Source organism: Phacochoerus africanus, chromosome 1, assembly GCF_016906955.1.
Source record: "Phacochoerus africanus isolate WHEZ1 chromosome 1, ROS_Pafr_v1, whole genome shotgun sequence".
NCBI lineage: Eukaryota > Metazoa > Chordata > Mammalia > Artiodactyla > Suidae > Phacochoerus > Phacochoerus africanus.
The window spans coordinates 60,567,935-60,583,245 of record NC_062544.1 but is presented as its reverse complement, the minus strand read 5'-3'; the positions used below and the strand labels follow the sequence as shown (position 1 = coordinate 60,583,245).

Below are 15,311 nucleotides of genomic sequence, written 5' to 3'. Positions count from 1 at the left end.
CTGGATGGGATTAGAGGCAGCTGTGTGCCTGAGGGGTCTTTAGGCAGCCTGTTTGCTGAGGGGTGGTGCTGTGATCCCATCTGGATCATTGTTTGCTCTGGGGCTTCTCAGTGCTGACTGATGGGTGGGATCAGATTTTCCCAAAATGGCCAGCTCCAGAGAAAGGCACACTGATGAATATTCCCAAGAGCTTTGCTTCCAATGTCCTTCCCTCACAACAAGCCACGTTCACCCCTGTTTTCCCAGGATGTCCTCCAAGAACTGCAGTCAGGTTTGACCCAGATTCCCTTGGAGACTTTGCTTTGCCCTGGGACTCAGTGCACGTGAAAATCTGTGAGCATCTTTTAAGAATGGGGTCTCCCTTGCCCCCAGTCCCATGGAGCTCTTGTGCACAAGCCCCACTGGCCTTCAATGCCAGATGCTCTGGTGCTCTTTCTCTCTGTGCCAGATCCCCACACATGAGAGTTTGATGTGTGGCTCAGAACTCTCACTCCTGTAGGTGAGTCTCCCTCTGTGAACCAGTTAGTTTTCAGTCTGTGGAGCTTCCCACCCGGGAGGTATGGGGTTGTTTATATCACGAAATCGCCCCTCCTACCTCTTGATGTGGCCTCCTCTTTTTCTTCTGGAGTAAGGTATCTTTTTTTAAGGTTTCCGGTCCATTTTGGTGCAGAGTGCTCCGTCTTTAGTTGTGAATTTTGTTGCTTTTAGGAGAGAAGTTGAGCTCCAGTCCTTCTATTCTGCCATCTTAATCTAAATAAAATTTAAATAGGGTCCTTCTTTTTCTTTCTTTATGGCCTTCATTTTAAAGTCTATTTTGTTTGATATCAGTATTGTAGCTGCTGCTTTCCTGTCTCTTTTTTTAAACAAATTTTATTTTTTCTATTATAGTTGGTTTACAATGTTCTGTCAGTTTCTCCTGTACAGCAAAGTGACCCAATCAAATATGTATATGTATATATGTATATATATATATACCTTTTCTCACATTATCCTTCATCATGTTCCATCAAAAGTGACTAGATATAGTTCTTTGTGCTATACAGTAGGATCTCAAAAATGATGTTTAGATGCTATGAAGTAGGTGGCAATGCCTTAACAGTGTGTTGTTAGGACCAATGCTTCTTCTATCCTTATCCAGGGGAGTGCTAACCTCCTTTCCTTTCATACAACACTCCTGTCTTTTCCATTCACATAAAACATCTTTTCTTTTTTTAAAGAAAAACAGATTATTTTTTACTCAATGAATTTCATTACATTTATAGTTGTACAACTATCATCACAACCCAGTTTTATAGCATTTCCTTCCCACACCCCCAACTTGTCTCCTTTGAAACCATAAGTTTTTCAAAGTGAAATACCTTTTTCCATCTCCTCACTTTCAATCTGTATGTGTTCTTTGCCCTAAGGTGAGTTGCTTATAGACAGAATATTGTAGGCTCTTGCTGTTTTATCCAACTGCTGCTCTATGTCTTTTGATTGGAGCATTCAGTCCATTGACATTTAAGGTAATTATTGATAAATATGTATTTATTGCCATTTTAAGCCTTGTTTTCCAGTTGATTCTATATCTCTCCTTTCTTCCTTTCCTTTTTTGGTTGGATGATTTCCTTTTATTTTTGCTTGTGTCCTCTCCTTTTTAATTTTTGTGGATGTAATGTTTGGTTTTTATTTGTGGTTTCCCTGTTTTTCAGATATGTTAACTCCTTCCTGTATCTGCTTGCTTTAGTCTGATAGTCATACAGGCTCAAACACATTCCTAAAAAAATTGTCTAGATTTTCTTACTTTCCTTCCCCACATTTTACGGTTTTGGTGTCCTTTTTAAACATCTTCATGTCTGTCTTTTTGCTGTTCCTTGTGTTTATCATCTCTTTTACAATAATTTTTTTTAACTTTTAGATCTGTATACTGGCTTATTTGATTGCTTTCCAATTGTGATTTCCTACACCCTATTTATTTTTACTTTTTTACTTAGAGGAGCCCTTTCAGCATTGCTTTTATTTATTTTTAAATTATTTTTTTAATTTCAAATTAAAAAAATTTTTTTTTTTGCTTTTTTAGGGCCACACCTGTGGCATATGGAGGTTCCCAGGCTAGGGGTCGAATTGAAGCTACAGCTGCCAGCCTATGCCAGAGCCACAGCAATGCCAGATCCAAGCTACATCTGTGACCTACACCACAGCTCATGGCAACACCAGATCCTTAACCCACTGAGTGAGGCCAGGGATCAAACCTGCAACCTCATGGTTCCTAGTCGGATTTGTTTCCACTGTGCCATGACAGGAACTCCCAGTGCTGCTTTTAGAATCGGTTTACTATTGCTGTACTCTTTTTAGTTTTTGTTTGTTGGAGAAATTGTTTATTTCTCCTTAGACTTTAAATGATATTCTTGCTGGATAGAGTATTCTAGGCTGCAAAGATGTTTTAGATCTTTGAATATATCTTGCCACTCTTTTCTCACCTGTAGTGCTTCTGTAGAGAAATTGGCTTATAGACTTATAATTGTACAACTTATAATTGTATAAGGGGGTTCCCTTATATTTTTTAAGTCTTTGTTTTTCTCTTGCTGCCTTTAGAATATATTTTTTTAAATTTTTGCCATTTTTATTAGAATATGTCTTGGTGTGGGTCTGTTTAGGTTCAACTTGTTTGGGCCTTCTGTGCTTCCTGTATCTTGGTATCTGTTTCCTTTAGATTTGGAAAGTTTTTGGCCATAATTTCTTCAACTATATTTTCAATCACCTTTTCTTTTTCTTCTTCTGTAATCCCTATTATGTGTAGGTTTGCCTGCTTTATGTTATCCCATAGATATTTTATATTGCTATCATGTATTTTCATTTGGTTTTCTGATTGCTGTTCTGATTGGGTGATTTCCACTATTCCATCTTCCAAGTCACTAATTCATTCCTCTACATTATTCATTCTGCTCTTCAGGGACTTCAACCTTGCTTGTGTCTCTGCAAATGAATTTTATAATTTTTCTATGTTTCTTCTTATATTTTCTAGTTCCTTTCTAAAGTAATCTGCATTACTGTTCACAACTACTCTTAATTCCTTCATATTTGCTCTTAATTCCTTCAGTATTTTCCCTATCTCCTTTTGGAACTCTGTGTCTGTTAGACTGCAAAGGTCTGTTTCATTGTTCCTTCAGGTGAATTCTCCTGTTCTTTTAACTGGGAATGTTCCTGAGTGTCTTCATTTTGCTTATACTTTTCTTATTCTGTGACCTTAGGGAAAACAACTACTCTAGTCTTGGAGGGCTATTTATATGTATGAGTGTCCCTGGGTATTTTGTGAGAGCTTACTTTTTATTTTTAGGGTGCTGTGCATGCTTCCAGGGAGATGGAGGCAATGGGCATGGCTAGTATTTAGTGCCTGGTTGCTGGGCCCTTGACAGTGGCAAGGACCTACAGGAAGGTGGTGCAGGCTTCTCCTAGTTGCAGGGCCCTGGAAAGTGACAGTGATCAGGCAGGTGTAGGTGGTGCCAGGAGTCTTTAGCAGTGGCAGCTGCAGGGTGTGTGCATTCCCAGGCAAGTGAGAGCCACAATGGATGGTGCTCGGTTGCAGTGCCCTCTTTTTTGCTGCTCTCTGAAGTGACTGGGGTCAAAGGTGGTGCCTGTTCTAGACCCCTAGTGGTGGTTGGCCATGCCCACCTCTGGTGTCTGAGATGCCTGCTGTGGCTTGGCCCCTGCCACCTGTAGACTATGCAAGAGGCACTGTGGCCCACTCCCTGCTGCCCTTAGCCCACACAAGAGGTGCCCAGCCACTGGTAGCCTGCCCAAGTGGTGCTTCGTTACCTCTAGCCTGCACCAGAGGTGCCCTGCCCTCTGAGAGTCTGTGCATGCTCAGGGAAAGATATTCCTAAGGTGGTCTGACCCTCCTCTTGCCCTCTCCTGCCGGCTCAGACTTCTTCCCAATTTACCTCAGCTGTGGTGCTCTGCTCCCCAGCCCATGGCTCATTGTTCTCTAGCCCCTCAAGCTGTCTCCACACAGCCAACCCTAGTCATCTCCATGGAACTGACCTCTAGAGCCTGAGTCTCAGCAGGCAGTAGTACAGATGGTCTTTGCCACTTTCACTTTGCTTTGCCCTCCTCAGTCCAGCTGCTGCACTTTTCTTCAAGACTTTGAGGTTCCCTCTGTCTCGGCTGATCTCCCTGTTGGTTAGGTGGCTTCCCAAGGTGTGGGTTCCTTCCCTCTTTAGCGGTTCCTTCTCAGGAGTGCTAGTCCCATCCTGATTCATTCTCTCCCTTTTTATCCTTTTGTTCTACCCAGTTATGTGGATGGTTTCTTGCCCTTTTTGGAAGACCTTTTAAGATCTTCTTCAGAAGAACTTTTAAGGTCTTCTGCCAGTGTTCAGTAGATGTTCTGTGCAAATTGTTCTACATGTAGATGGATTTTTTGATATGTTTGTGGGAGAATATGAATGCCATATCTTACTTCTCCACCATCTTGATCTTTCATTGAGATTCATGTACTTCTGCGTCTGGCTTTTACAGTACTTCTTCCAAGACTGCTATTGGGGAATGTTTAATGGCCATGGAGACATCTATTAACTGTTTAATGGGTTGAATGGTTCATTTCTCCTTCTCTCCCTCTTCTCCTCCACTACATCCCTCTTGAACCTGAAACCTGGAGGTAAAGGGAGGATAGGAAAGCCCTTTTCCATTTGCCTGTAAAATATGCTCTCCATCCAGCTTCATCATTAGTAAAGCTGCTATTTTGATTTTGCTGATGAGGTCTCTTTTGTTTCATTAGAGGAGAATTATTCCAAACCCCCAGTATATTACTTTTCCATTTTACCCACTTTTGGTTTATTTCCCCTGGCTCTAGAGTTGAACACGTGAGGCCCCAGCAGCTGATTAAAGACTCTTTTGGAGCTATGCTCTCTACCCGCTTTCCCCTGTGATGTTAAGGTGATTTTGCCAAGCTAGTGAGCTTTGAACTCTGACACGTGTGTGTGTGTATTTTCTTCTTTGGAATTTTTCTGACCCACCTCATCCATTCTTCTGTGAGATATGAGTGTAAGATGAGCTCAGTTTTACTTAATCCAGAAACCCTGCTACTCACTCCAGGGTGTGATGACTGTTCTAGTACAATTTTTCAGCTTAGAAATATTGACACTTGAGCCACATAATTCTATGTTGTCTAAATGCGCTGTCCTGTAGGAAGTTTAGCATCATCCTTGGCCTCTGCTCACCAGATGCCAGTAGCACCCTCCTCTCAAAGTTGTGAAAACCAAAAATGTCTCAGTCATTGTAAAAAGTCTCTTAGGGACAATATCATCCTGTATTAGGAATCACTCTTCTACAGGAAAATGTTCGCAGTGAAGAAGGAACAAAGAAGTGCCTCTGTCTTTCTAGCAGCTTCCTTCTGAGGGGAACAGAATTTGAGCTGAGACTTATAGGATAAGAGTTGCTTAGTGGTCATGAGTTTTCAAAGTACAAAGATGGAGGTGTTTGTGGCCCTCTGTGATATCATCTTGACATAAACCAGATTCCCACCCCCCCATGCATGCTTGCATTCTGGGCGTCACTTGTGGATGTTTCACTCTTCCCTGCCTCAGTGCTTTCACTCATTCTGCATGAGGGGATTCCACGTCACACATGTCCAAATTCTCCAACTGCTGTTTACACTTACTGTGCTGTGCATTGCTTTTGGAAAAGGATTGGATTTCCAAAGCAAATTCCTCTTCATAATTAGAACCACTTTCTCTCAAGCATTATGTCTATACTTTGGATGGATTGAGGGACGAGGTTATGCTGTGAGCTGCAAGTCTGAATACACTGGATCTGGGATTGTGGAGGATTTTAGGCATCGCTTCAGATTATCATGTGGTGGATTGTGTCTGTTGTTGAATAGTCATTCATGAGGGCAAAGTATACCTCACTTGGGATGTGACTCCTCTAGTGACATACTGATTAGGGGGTGGGGGAGGAAGGAATTGACAGCATCCTCTTCCAGAATGCTAAGTTCTGGGGTTACTCTGGTGGGTGGTGGGAGTCTCGCAGGAGGAAATATCACATCACATGGAAATATCGGTGAGTTTGGCCATTAATTGATGCCATGCAATGGCAGGCTATAGTTACAGTCTGGTTTTAAATACTAAGGTACCCACCAAGGTACCCCTTAATGAGGCTGGGCCTGGCAAAATAGCACAGAGGTGCATACAAGGAAATGGATGAGGCCATGTACCACATATAACCATTTGGGAGGAGTGATAGGTAGAATTGTGCTTCCACAACCATGGTTGTTTGCTTGTTTGTTTTTAATGACATAACTTAAAATAATACTAATGGTATTTGAACTAGCAATACAAAAAAAAAAAAGAATAGCATTAAATACATTAGCTAAGTTGTAGCACCAGACAGTTCATGTTGTGTGGCTGCTCTCTTGAAAGTGAAGGGCTGTGCACTGATTCATTGTCCCAGGGCTTGATCCTAGAGTCAGAAGGGAGAAGAGCTAAGACCTATAGTCTCTAGGGTAGGAATGTGTAGATTTCAGAATTTGGAGGATTTTAACCAACTGATTGGGGAATTATGATCTAAAACAATATAAATCCCTCAAATTGTGTTCCAGAAATAAGAAAAAGTTAACAGAAACATTCACTAAGTATCCGAAAGCATCACATTAGGAATGACTCCACACCAAGCAGAGACCTGGGGAAGGAGATTGGACGGAGTGTGCTCCTGTTGAAGAAAACTCAACATTAAAACAAGTCATTCCTACAAAGAGGCAGTTGCTTGTATCACAAAAGGATTTCCTGTTTTATAAACGTATTCACTATCTGATCCCTTGAAATGTTGTTTCCCCACAGTGTGTTGAATTATGTCTCAATGTTGAAGAATTAAATTAACTCACACCTTTTCAGGGTAGAGCTAACAGCCACTGTGAAAGGCAATGCAAACCAAACTGGGTTTGAGAACTTTGATGTATTTAAGCACCAGGCCCCGTGGCAGCCCTCTGTGGTTCACGGTAGATGTGTATCCAGTGTTTCTTGTTACATTTCTCTTTGTTCAAGATGGGAGGAAAGGAGGCCACGGAGGAGATAAGCCAACTATGCTGCTTCATATTGGCCCCTGTGAGCACCAAAAAACATGGTAAGATACCATCTAGGTTCTTGCCTTTCAGGGTCTCCCTGTTCATCTGAGGCCCCTCTCTTATAGGTTGAAAGGGACCTGTCAGGGCCACAACCATGTCTGATGACTCCAATAGTAAGTGCTGTCTTTACCCTGGGGTCCAGAATGATAGATGTCACACAACTGTGTCACGACACATTCGCAATACAGGAAGTAAATGTCCATGATATAGGATTAGAGGCCACTATTCTGAGAACCTAGAGGAAGGCTGGAATGAAGCACCTGGCCAGATCCTCCCTGCATTTCCACCATCTTTGCCACGTGGATCATAAGCAACATTTTGTGTATTGGGAAATCTGGCCAAGTTTAGTTTGCTGAGGTCAGTAGGAATCTGGATTTGTTCCTGAGTTTTGTAAGACCGGTCATATCCAGGTCTCTGATGACATGTGTGATCTAAGATAGCATTAAGTTAAATCCATCCAGCTTACCAAATTAATCCCCCGAAAGCCTATATTACACTTCAGGGATAGTCTTCGCAAATTGCCCCATGAGAAGAAAATCAGCTTCCCTTCCACTTACATCACTGACAATTTAAGCATCTTCTCTCCAAAATTCTTATTTCACCAGAGCTCTGGTCATCAGCCAGCAATGTTCAAAGACCAAATATAAGAACCTAATTATCTAGAAATAAATTTCCTGGTTTTGATAAACATTTCTACTTTCCTCCTACTTCTGGTCTATCTCAAATTTCATCCCAACCCCACTGTTTTATTTCCCCCCAGGAATTTATCAGAATAATACACAGTAATGGCTTGGGGGAAAAAATGCATAATATACAAATTTTAAGCTTCTAGTGTCCAGGCAATAGGAGCAGCGTTGGCCAGCAACACCATTACATTTAACAGAAGAGGCATATGGACTTGCCCACTTGTACATCTACCTCTATGTTTATATTAGTTCTGCCACCATCTGGATATTAGCACCATATTTCAATAGCACCATTCTGCTGAACGGAGAGATAATGCAAGGGGTAGGTGGGACACGGCTCTAGGGTGAATATTCGCTGGACCTCTGTGTGAGTCTGAAGACATGCTGCCCATTACACAAACGCCACACCTGCCTTCCCTTCCGTCAAGAGCTGGTCCTGAGGGCTTCTTGCTGTGGAGGCCCTGCCCCCCCCCACCTCATTTTCCAGGTTCAGTTCATGTAACTACCTCCCTTTAGAAACCAGGAAACTTGTCTTGAATTTGAGACCACAGCCTCCTCTGACTCCTGATGGGTGATGGGAACATCCAGAATAAGCATTTTACTTTCTTGGATTCCCTGACTCACCTGTTTCCCTCAAAGAAACAGATCCTCAAAGAAGGACTATTGGGTCAGCATTACCTCACTTTTGAAAAGTTGTTTGTTTTTTCTCGAGACTAGAAGTTTATACTAAGTTTTTGCATACTTAATGCAAAGTTTTTGTATACTTAATGCAATTTACCTGGATCTTGGACGTATTTTAAACTAGAGCTCCACTTTCCAACCCGAAGGTGGGTAGGGGGTGGCCTGCAGCCACAGAGCAGGCCATAGAGGTTGTTGTGCACATTAAACCCCCGGAGGTGAAAAGATGGGCACCCTGTGTGTTGATGACTCAGGCAGAGAATATGCTAGAGAAGGGAAAGTCAGACTGTAAGAGTCCTTTGCTCCCTGCAAAGGAATGGGCATTTGCCAGGGAAGTGGGATGAGTAAAGGCCCACATTCTCTTATTGATTTCTGTTAATTTTGCTTTTTAAGAGTTTTCATAGAAATTATCCTTAAGTCAGAAAGGTCTTCTGGAGGAGATAAACCAACGATGCTGCTTCATGTTGGCCCCCCGTGAGCACCAAAAACATGGTGAGACACCATCCAGGGTCTTGCCTTCAGAGTCTCCCTATTATGCTGAGGCCCCTCTCTTACTGCTAAATAAAGAAGGGACCTGTCAGGGCCACAACCCTGTCTGATGACTCCAACAGCAAGTTCCTTAGGTTTACTAAATCCTACAGTTCCTCGCATTTTCTCCTCTTCTTAGGGTCTCCAGGTAGACAAGGGAGTCTTAACAGTCCAGGTAGAGTCCACAGAGATTAGGGAGAGACTGGGGGTGTGGCCAGCACTTTTTCTTCCAGCTCCAGTTGAACACTGGTTGAAGAGAGTAGCCCCCTGTCTGATGAATCCAGAGACTGTTCCTCAAAGCTTGCCCATGACATTTTAAACAGCAACTCTCGCAGGTAGGGAGGGAGATTTAAAAAAAAAAAAAAAGATTTCATCAAGGTAAATTAAGGAGACTGTTTGTTCCCTAGATAAAAGTGGCTGTTTCCTGCTACTCTTGAGGTAGTCTGGGGAAAATCTGGTCTCTGTTTTTACCTTTAAGGGAGGAAAAAAAAACATCATTTCACTGACTTGCCCAACTTGGCACCTTTCCCAGGAGCTGATCCTGGGAGATGCCCGATTCTCCTGCACCCCTTCCCTGCGCATCAGGGAGCAGCGAGTATTTCCCATGCCTCCTCTGAAGGACATTCTGTGGCTAAAGAAACACAGAGGGTTTAGTTTTGTTATGAGCCCAAGTTGAACCTGAAACACAGAGTAAAACCACAATGGAGTGATCCCTGGGGCTAGAATGTGTCATGGTCAGCAGACAGCTGCAGTCTATGGTGGATGGTGGCTTCCTTCTGGACTTAGGGGGCGTTGGGCTTTTGGAGCAACTGTCGTTTTCTTGGCCTTTGGGTGTGGGCCACGTGTGTCTGGGAACAAGAGACGCAGCACTGAACCCTCACGGTGGGCATGGAACATTTCTTCATGGTTTTTAGTGTCTGGCAGAAACTGGCTGATAAGTTGTCCTTGGTACAAGGTAAATCTGTGGGAGGAGAAAAAAGAAAACAAAGCTTATCCTTTTTTTAAGTGAATGAGCACAACTTCTCTTAATGGAAGTCTTTTTTTTTTTTTTTTTTAATTTTTCTCTTTACAGCTGCACCTGTGGCATAAGGAAGTTTCCAGGCTAGGGATCGAATTGGTTGCGAGCCTACAACCACAGCCGCACCAGATCTGAGCTGCAACGGTGACCTACAAAGTGGCTTGCGGCAATGCCAGATCCTTAACCCACTGAGCAAGGCCAGGGATTGAACTTGTATCCTCATGGACACGATGTTGAGTTCTTAGCTCACTCAGCCACAATGTGAACTCCCTTTTAATGGAAGACTTTATATGTCTACTGAGAAAGGCTCCATAACAATTCATAACATCCATCGACATGCACTCCTTGGTAGCAATGTTTTACATTCCCACCCTTGCCATGGCCACTTGGGGGTGAATACTGCCCCCTCCTGCCTTTGGGTTCAGCTCTCTGGTTTGCTTTGGACCATGGGAGGTTAGTAGACATGATGGCCGCAGGGCCTTGGAATGTGCAGGAGGATGAGTCTGCCCTCATGTGCTTTGACTGTCACCATTAGAAGAATCTGGCTCATGCCATCCTGGACCAAGGATGATGAGAGATACATGGAGCAGACCTGGCCCAACCCTACCCACAGCTTGCAGCCAAGGCCAACCAGAGCTAAGCTAGGTTGGCTGAATTTAGTTGACCCAGAGATGCCAAGCAAAAAATTCACGCTGGTAGTTCTAAAGCCCTGTGTTTGGAGGTGTTTTGCTCTGCAGGATTGTTATGCAGTAGTTGAATGTGATGTTTTATGTGCATTGCTTCATTTTAATCTTCCCAGCAGTAACTCTCAGGTAAACACAACTGTTCTTTCTCTTTTACAAACAGAAACGTTAAGCATACACACAAGTTAAGAACGTGCATAGGGCAGCCCAGCTGATCAGTGGCACAGTCAGATCTGAATGGTTTTGACTCTAAAACCACTGCTTTCATCAATCAGACCATTCAGAACACCAAGTAAACCCCACTGACTACCCAACCAACACTTTCTGAGCAGAGGATACAGATACATAAAATGTGGTCACTACCCTCCAGAAATGGACCATAAAGATGAAGCCATAAGACATAGACAAATAATTCCCAGAGTAAGTACACAGTTAGTGACTTGAGTTCTAAGCTTTGTTCTACTCTAACTCTGGGGAACTAAGTCCCTTGATTATGCTGACACTTCTTCCTCCTACAGAAGCAGGCATTAGAGCTTTCTCAGGGCCCATCCTCGCATATTCTGCGGGTGATTCCCAGACTGCACTGGCCTGTGTCCCCCTGGTCTGGAAGGAATTCAGTAAAGGCCCGAAGAACAGATTAACAGGGAAATTGTTTCGAACTTTGCTTGAGTGCCTCTCAGAGCTCTGGCTGATTTTCTTTCTTTTTTTCCCAGCAAAGATTTTAATAATTCTAAAGAAAAGCCTTTTTCACAAACAGGCCGCTGTCCTTTATAAATAAAACTGTCAGGGAAAGTAGAAATGGAGAAAACATTCCCTTTACCCAAATATGTGACAGTATTTTTGCCTCTCTGTGCATTTTTTCACTTTCAGGTCACAAAAGCAAAAAAAAAAAAAAAAAACAACGCTTTTTATTGCCTCAGAATTTATCGTTCCCTTGACGGTGCCTTGGCTTTTCATCAAGAAATAAACATCTTCTATGCACAGTCAGAATTCCATTTGGTTTGCAAGTTTTAAGAGCGCTTGGGGATAGGTGACATATAAGGCTCCTAGAATCCCAAACCTCTTTATTGCTGATTCTTCTGTTATTGAGGCCTCTTCTTAAACCTATTGTAAAAATCAGTGTCCCCTAGTTCCACAGGAAACTTCTGTACATGATCTGATATTTTAGAAAGGGTATAAATTTCCACCAAGTATCCCTCCTGTGGAATAGGAATCTGAGCTCTTCGTCTCCCAGGTTCCCACCAGAGCATCAGGTGTCCTCGCTGGGGTCTGGGCCACGCATCACGTAGGCTGCTGTTCAGAACAAGGCAAGGATTCCTTCCTCTGGGCTTGGGAACAAGGTCCAGAATGGAAGCCTAGGTGTCACAAGGCTGCTTTATTTCTCAGCCAGCCTCTCCTAAAGCCCTTGTGGATGGAGAAGGTGCATCTGGGGTGGCTCTTTTCCCCCCTCCCCCAGTCTCCCTGGCCTGAGTGTGTGAGTGCTCTGGGGCTACTTCAAGAAAGGAAGACAGAGGAAGCATGAAAGCTTAGCTTCCCGTTCTTCAAAGCTGCTTTTGGCCAGGTTGGACCACATGGATCCCTTCTGTCCCAAGCTCCAAACTTGTATTGTTATTGTAACATTTGCTCAAACATGGTGCTATGTTCTATCTTGAACTGTTCTAGAAAGGGTATGTGAGCCTTCTCTGCTAAAGGCTAAAGTGTGACCTTGCTCAAAGGTATCTGCTAGTATAAAAAGTCCCCCAAAGTCTTTTACCCTGTTCTGGGTTGAACTGTGTCCTCCAAAGTTTAGATGTTTCCCCCTCGCCCCAAGTCGAAGCCCAACCATGGGTACCTGTGGATGTGAACTTACTTGAAAATATTTCTTTGCAGATGTAATAATAATTAAATTAAGATGTGGGCATACTGGAGTGGAGTGAGCCCTTACTTCAGCATGACTGTGTCCTTTTAAAAAGAGAAAGATACAGTAAAGAGAAGGCCATATGAAGACACAGACACCCAGAGGAAGATGCCATGTGATGATGGAGGCAGAGACTGAAGTGAATGCAGCTACAAGCCAAGGAAAGCTGGTAATTATCGGAATTCCTGTTGTAGCGCAGTGGTTAATGAATCTGACTAGGAATCATGAGGTTGCGGGTTTGATCCCTGGCCTTGCTCAGTGGGTTAGGGATCCGGCGTTGCCGTGAGCTGTGGTGTAGGTTGCAGATGCGGCTTGGATCCCGCATTGCTGTGGCTCTGGCGTAGGCTAGTGGCTACAGCTCTGATTAGACCCCTAGCCTGGGAACCTCCATATGCTGCAGGTAGTGGCCCTAGGAAAGGCAAAAAAAGAAAAAAAAAAGCTGTTAACTATCAGGAGCTAAAAGAGAAAGCAGCGCCCTACCAAGAACCTTGATTTTTGGACTTTTTGCCTCCAGAACTGTGAGAGAATAGATTTCTGTTGTTTTAAGTTTTTGGTAGTTTACTGTATAGCCCTAGGAAAGTAATGCATCACCATTCCCATGACAATAATAAAAATTAGATAACTATTAAGCACTTATCATATACTAGGCAATGTGTTTGATATATATATATCTATATATATATAATTTCACTTGATCCTTACAGAAATTTACTTACAGGTATATCTAGTCTTCTCCTTTTAAAACTGAGGTTCCAGAGGGGCTTAGTAACTGGCCCAGCATCACACAGCTGCCATGTAGACAGTGGCACTGGAATTTGAATGTTACCTCAGTGCCTCTAAAGCTCTGCCACCAAGGGAATGAATCTCTTGTGCTGGTGATGGGGAAGTAGGGGAGTCATGCGGACAGGTCTTCCCTGACCAGAACGTCTGCATTCGCTCAACCCAGAATCCCACTTGTCATGTTAGGTCAATACCTACATGATCTAAAGAGGCTCAGTCAAGCCTGATGTCACTGTCTGACTTGGGAACCATGAGATCATGAGCCCTGCTTTTCAATGGCCCTCAGAACCCTGGGAGCAGTTGAGTCCTGGGGTTCTCCTGTTTGAAAGTGGGGAAGTGGAAGGAAGAGTGGGGGTTAGCAGTGACCTACATTGGGAGCCTGTATTCCAGGCCTATGTTTAGCAGCTCATTTAGACAATGACTGTGAGCCCAACATCATGGCAGGGCTTAATTGCACTTTACTATTGTGAAATAATGAAGGCTGGCTGTGTTCTTCAGCCAGCTGGATCCCAGCCAGAACACACACAATGCTTGTAATTTGGGGCAACTTGGAGAGGACATCCTAATTTGCCTGTTCCTGTTCAACAGAAACCGTACTTGGAAACTTAAAGGGACAGTTATAAGCTGGTTCCCTTGCTATCAGCAATGCCTAGGTTGAAGGATAATATTTTGCCCATAAAAGCTGAAAAATAATTTCAACATTGTTGGCAAATACAGTTTCCATAAGACTTTGGGTTCCTTGAGGACAGCAGACTGTCATACTCATTTCTGTATCCTCAGGTCTCAGGCGAAGTGCTAAAAACTATCTTGTGATCATTAATACTTGCTGAATAAGAAGGAATGAATGAAGTTGTTCACCTGGAAGAATATCTTTCAGTAGGAAGTCTGCTGGGGGTGGCCAAGATGGAATAGGAACACCCTGAACTCACCTCTTCCCACTGGGACACCAGTAACAACTATTTCCAGAGCAACTAACTATTGGTGAGAAAGGAAGACTGGCAGAAAAGATCTTCTACAACTAAAGATATAAAGAAGAAACCATGATGAGACAGGTAGGATGGATAGTGCTATGGTATAATCAAGACCTTTGCCCCTGGGTCAGTGAACCACAAATGGGAGACATATATATTTCGTCGTTTTAGGGCTGCACCCACAGCATATGGAAGTTCCCAGTCTAGGGGTCGAATTGGAGCTGCAGTTGACAACCTATGCCACAGCCACACAAGATCTGAGTTGCATCTGTGACCAAAACACAGCTCATGGAAATGCTGGATCCTTAACCCACAGAGCAAGGCCAGAGATTGAACCCATGTGCTCATGGATACTAGTCGGGTTTGTTACTGCTGAGCCACAATGGGAACTCTGGGAGCATAATTGTAATTGCAGAAGTTCTCCATAAGTGAGGGATCTGAACCCCACATCTGGCTCTCCAGCCCAGGGGTCCTGCACTGGGAAGATGAGCCACCAAACATGTGGCTCTAAGGCCAATAGAGTTTAATTTCAGGAGAGCCAGAGGGCTGTGGAAAATAGAGACTCCACTCATAAAGAGTGCACACAAAATTTCATAGGCTTTGGGGTTCAGGGGCCCAGGGCAGAAACAATAAGTTGAAAGGATCCTGGGTAAGACTCACTCACTGATCTTGGAGAGTCTCTGGGAGTGGCAGGAGGCAAATGGAGCTTACCCTAGGGACATAGGCACTGGAAAGCACTAATTGGGAAACTGCCTTCTGGCACTAGGACCTGGCTCCAACAACCAGTCTGTCAGCACCAGTACTGGGATGCCTTGGCTTCTAGACCAAGCAACTAGCCAGGTGGAGACACAGCCCCACCCATTAGCAGGCCTCTGCCTTAAGATCCCCAGAGCTACTCTGGCACCTGGTCCTGTCCACCAGAGGGCGCAGAACCCAGGCTTGTACACCAGTGTGCTGGCACTAGCCCCAGGACT

The 15,311-nt window shown here is 43.7% G+C and overlaps 1 protein-coding gene and 1 non-coding gene across 2 annotated transcripts in view; both read right to left on the bottom strand.

Moving 5' to 3' along the window:
- Positions 1-1,050: 1,050 nt before the first annotated feature.
- Positions 1,051-1,172, bottom strand: LOC125114507 (U6atac minor spliceosomal RNA). The gene has a single exon (XR_007131824.1). It is a non-coding gene; the product is annotated as a U6atac minor spliceosomal RNA (small nuclear RNA).
- A 4,855-nt stretch (positions 1,173-6,027) lies between these two features.
- The window catches only part of ADAMTS12 (ADAM metallopeptidase with thrombospondin type 1 motif 12), a 371,922-nt gene continuing 362,638 nt past the window's right edge, over positions 6,028-15,311 (bottom strand). Inside the window, exon 24 of the mRNA XM_047767431.1 lies at positions 6,028-9,949. Coding sequence (XP_047623387.1) covers positions 9,771-9,949 — 179 coding nt within the window. The 3' untranslated portion in view covers positions 6,028-9,770. The remainder of the gene's footprint in view (positions 9,950-15,311) is intronic.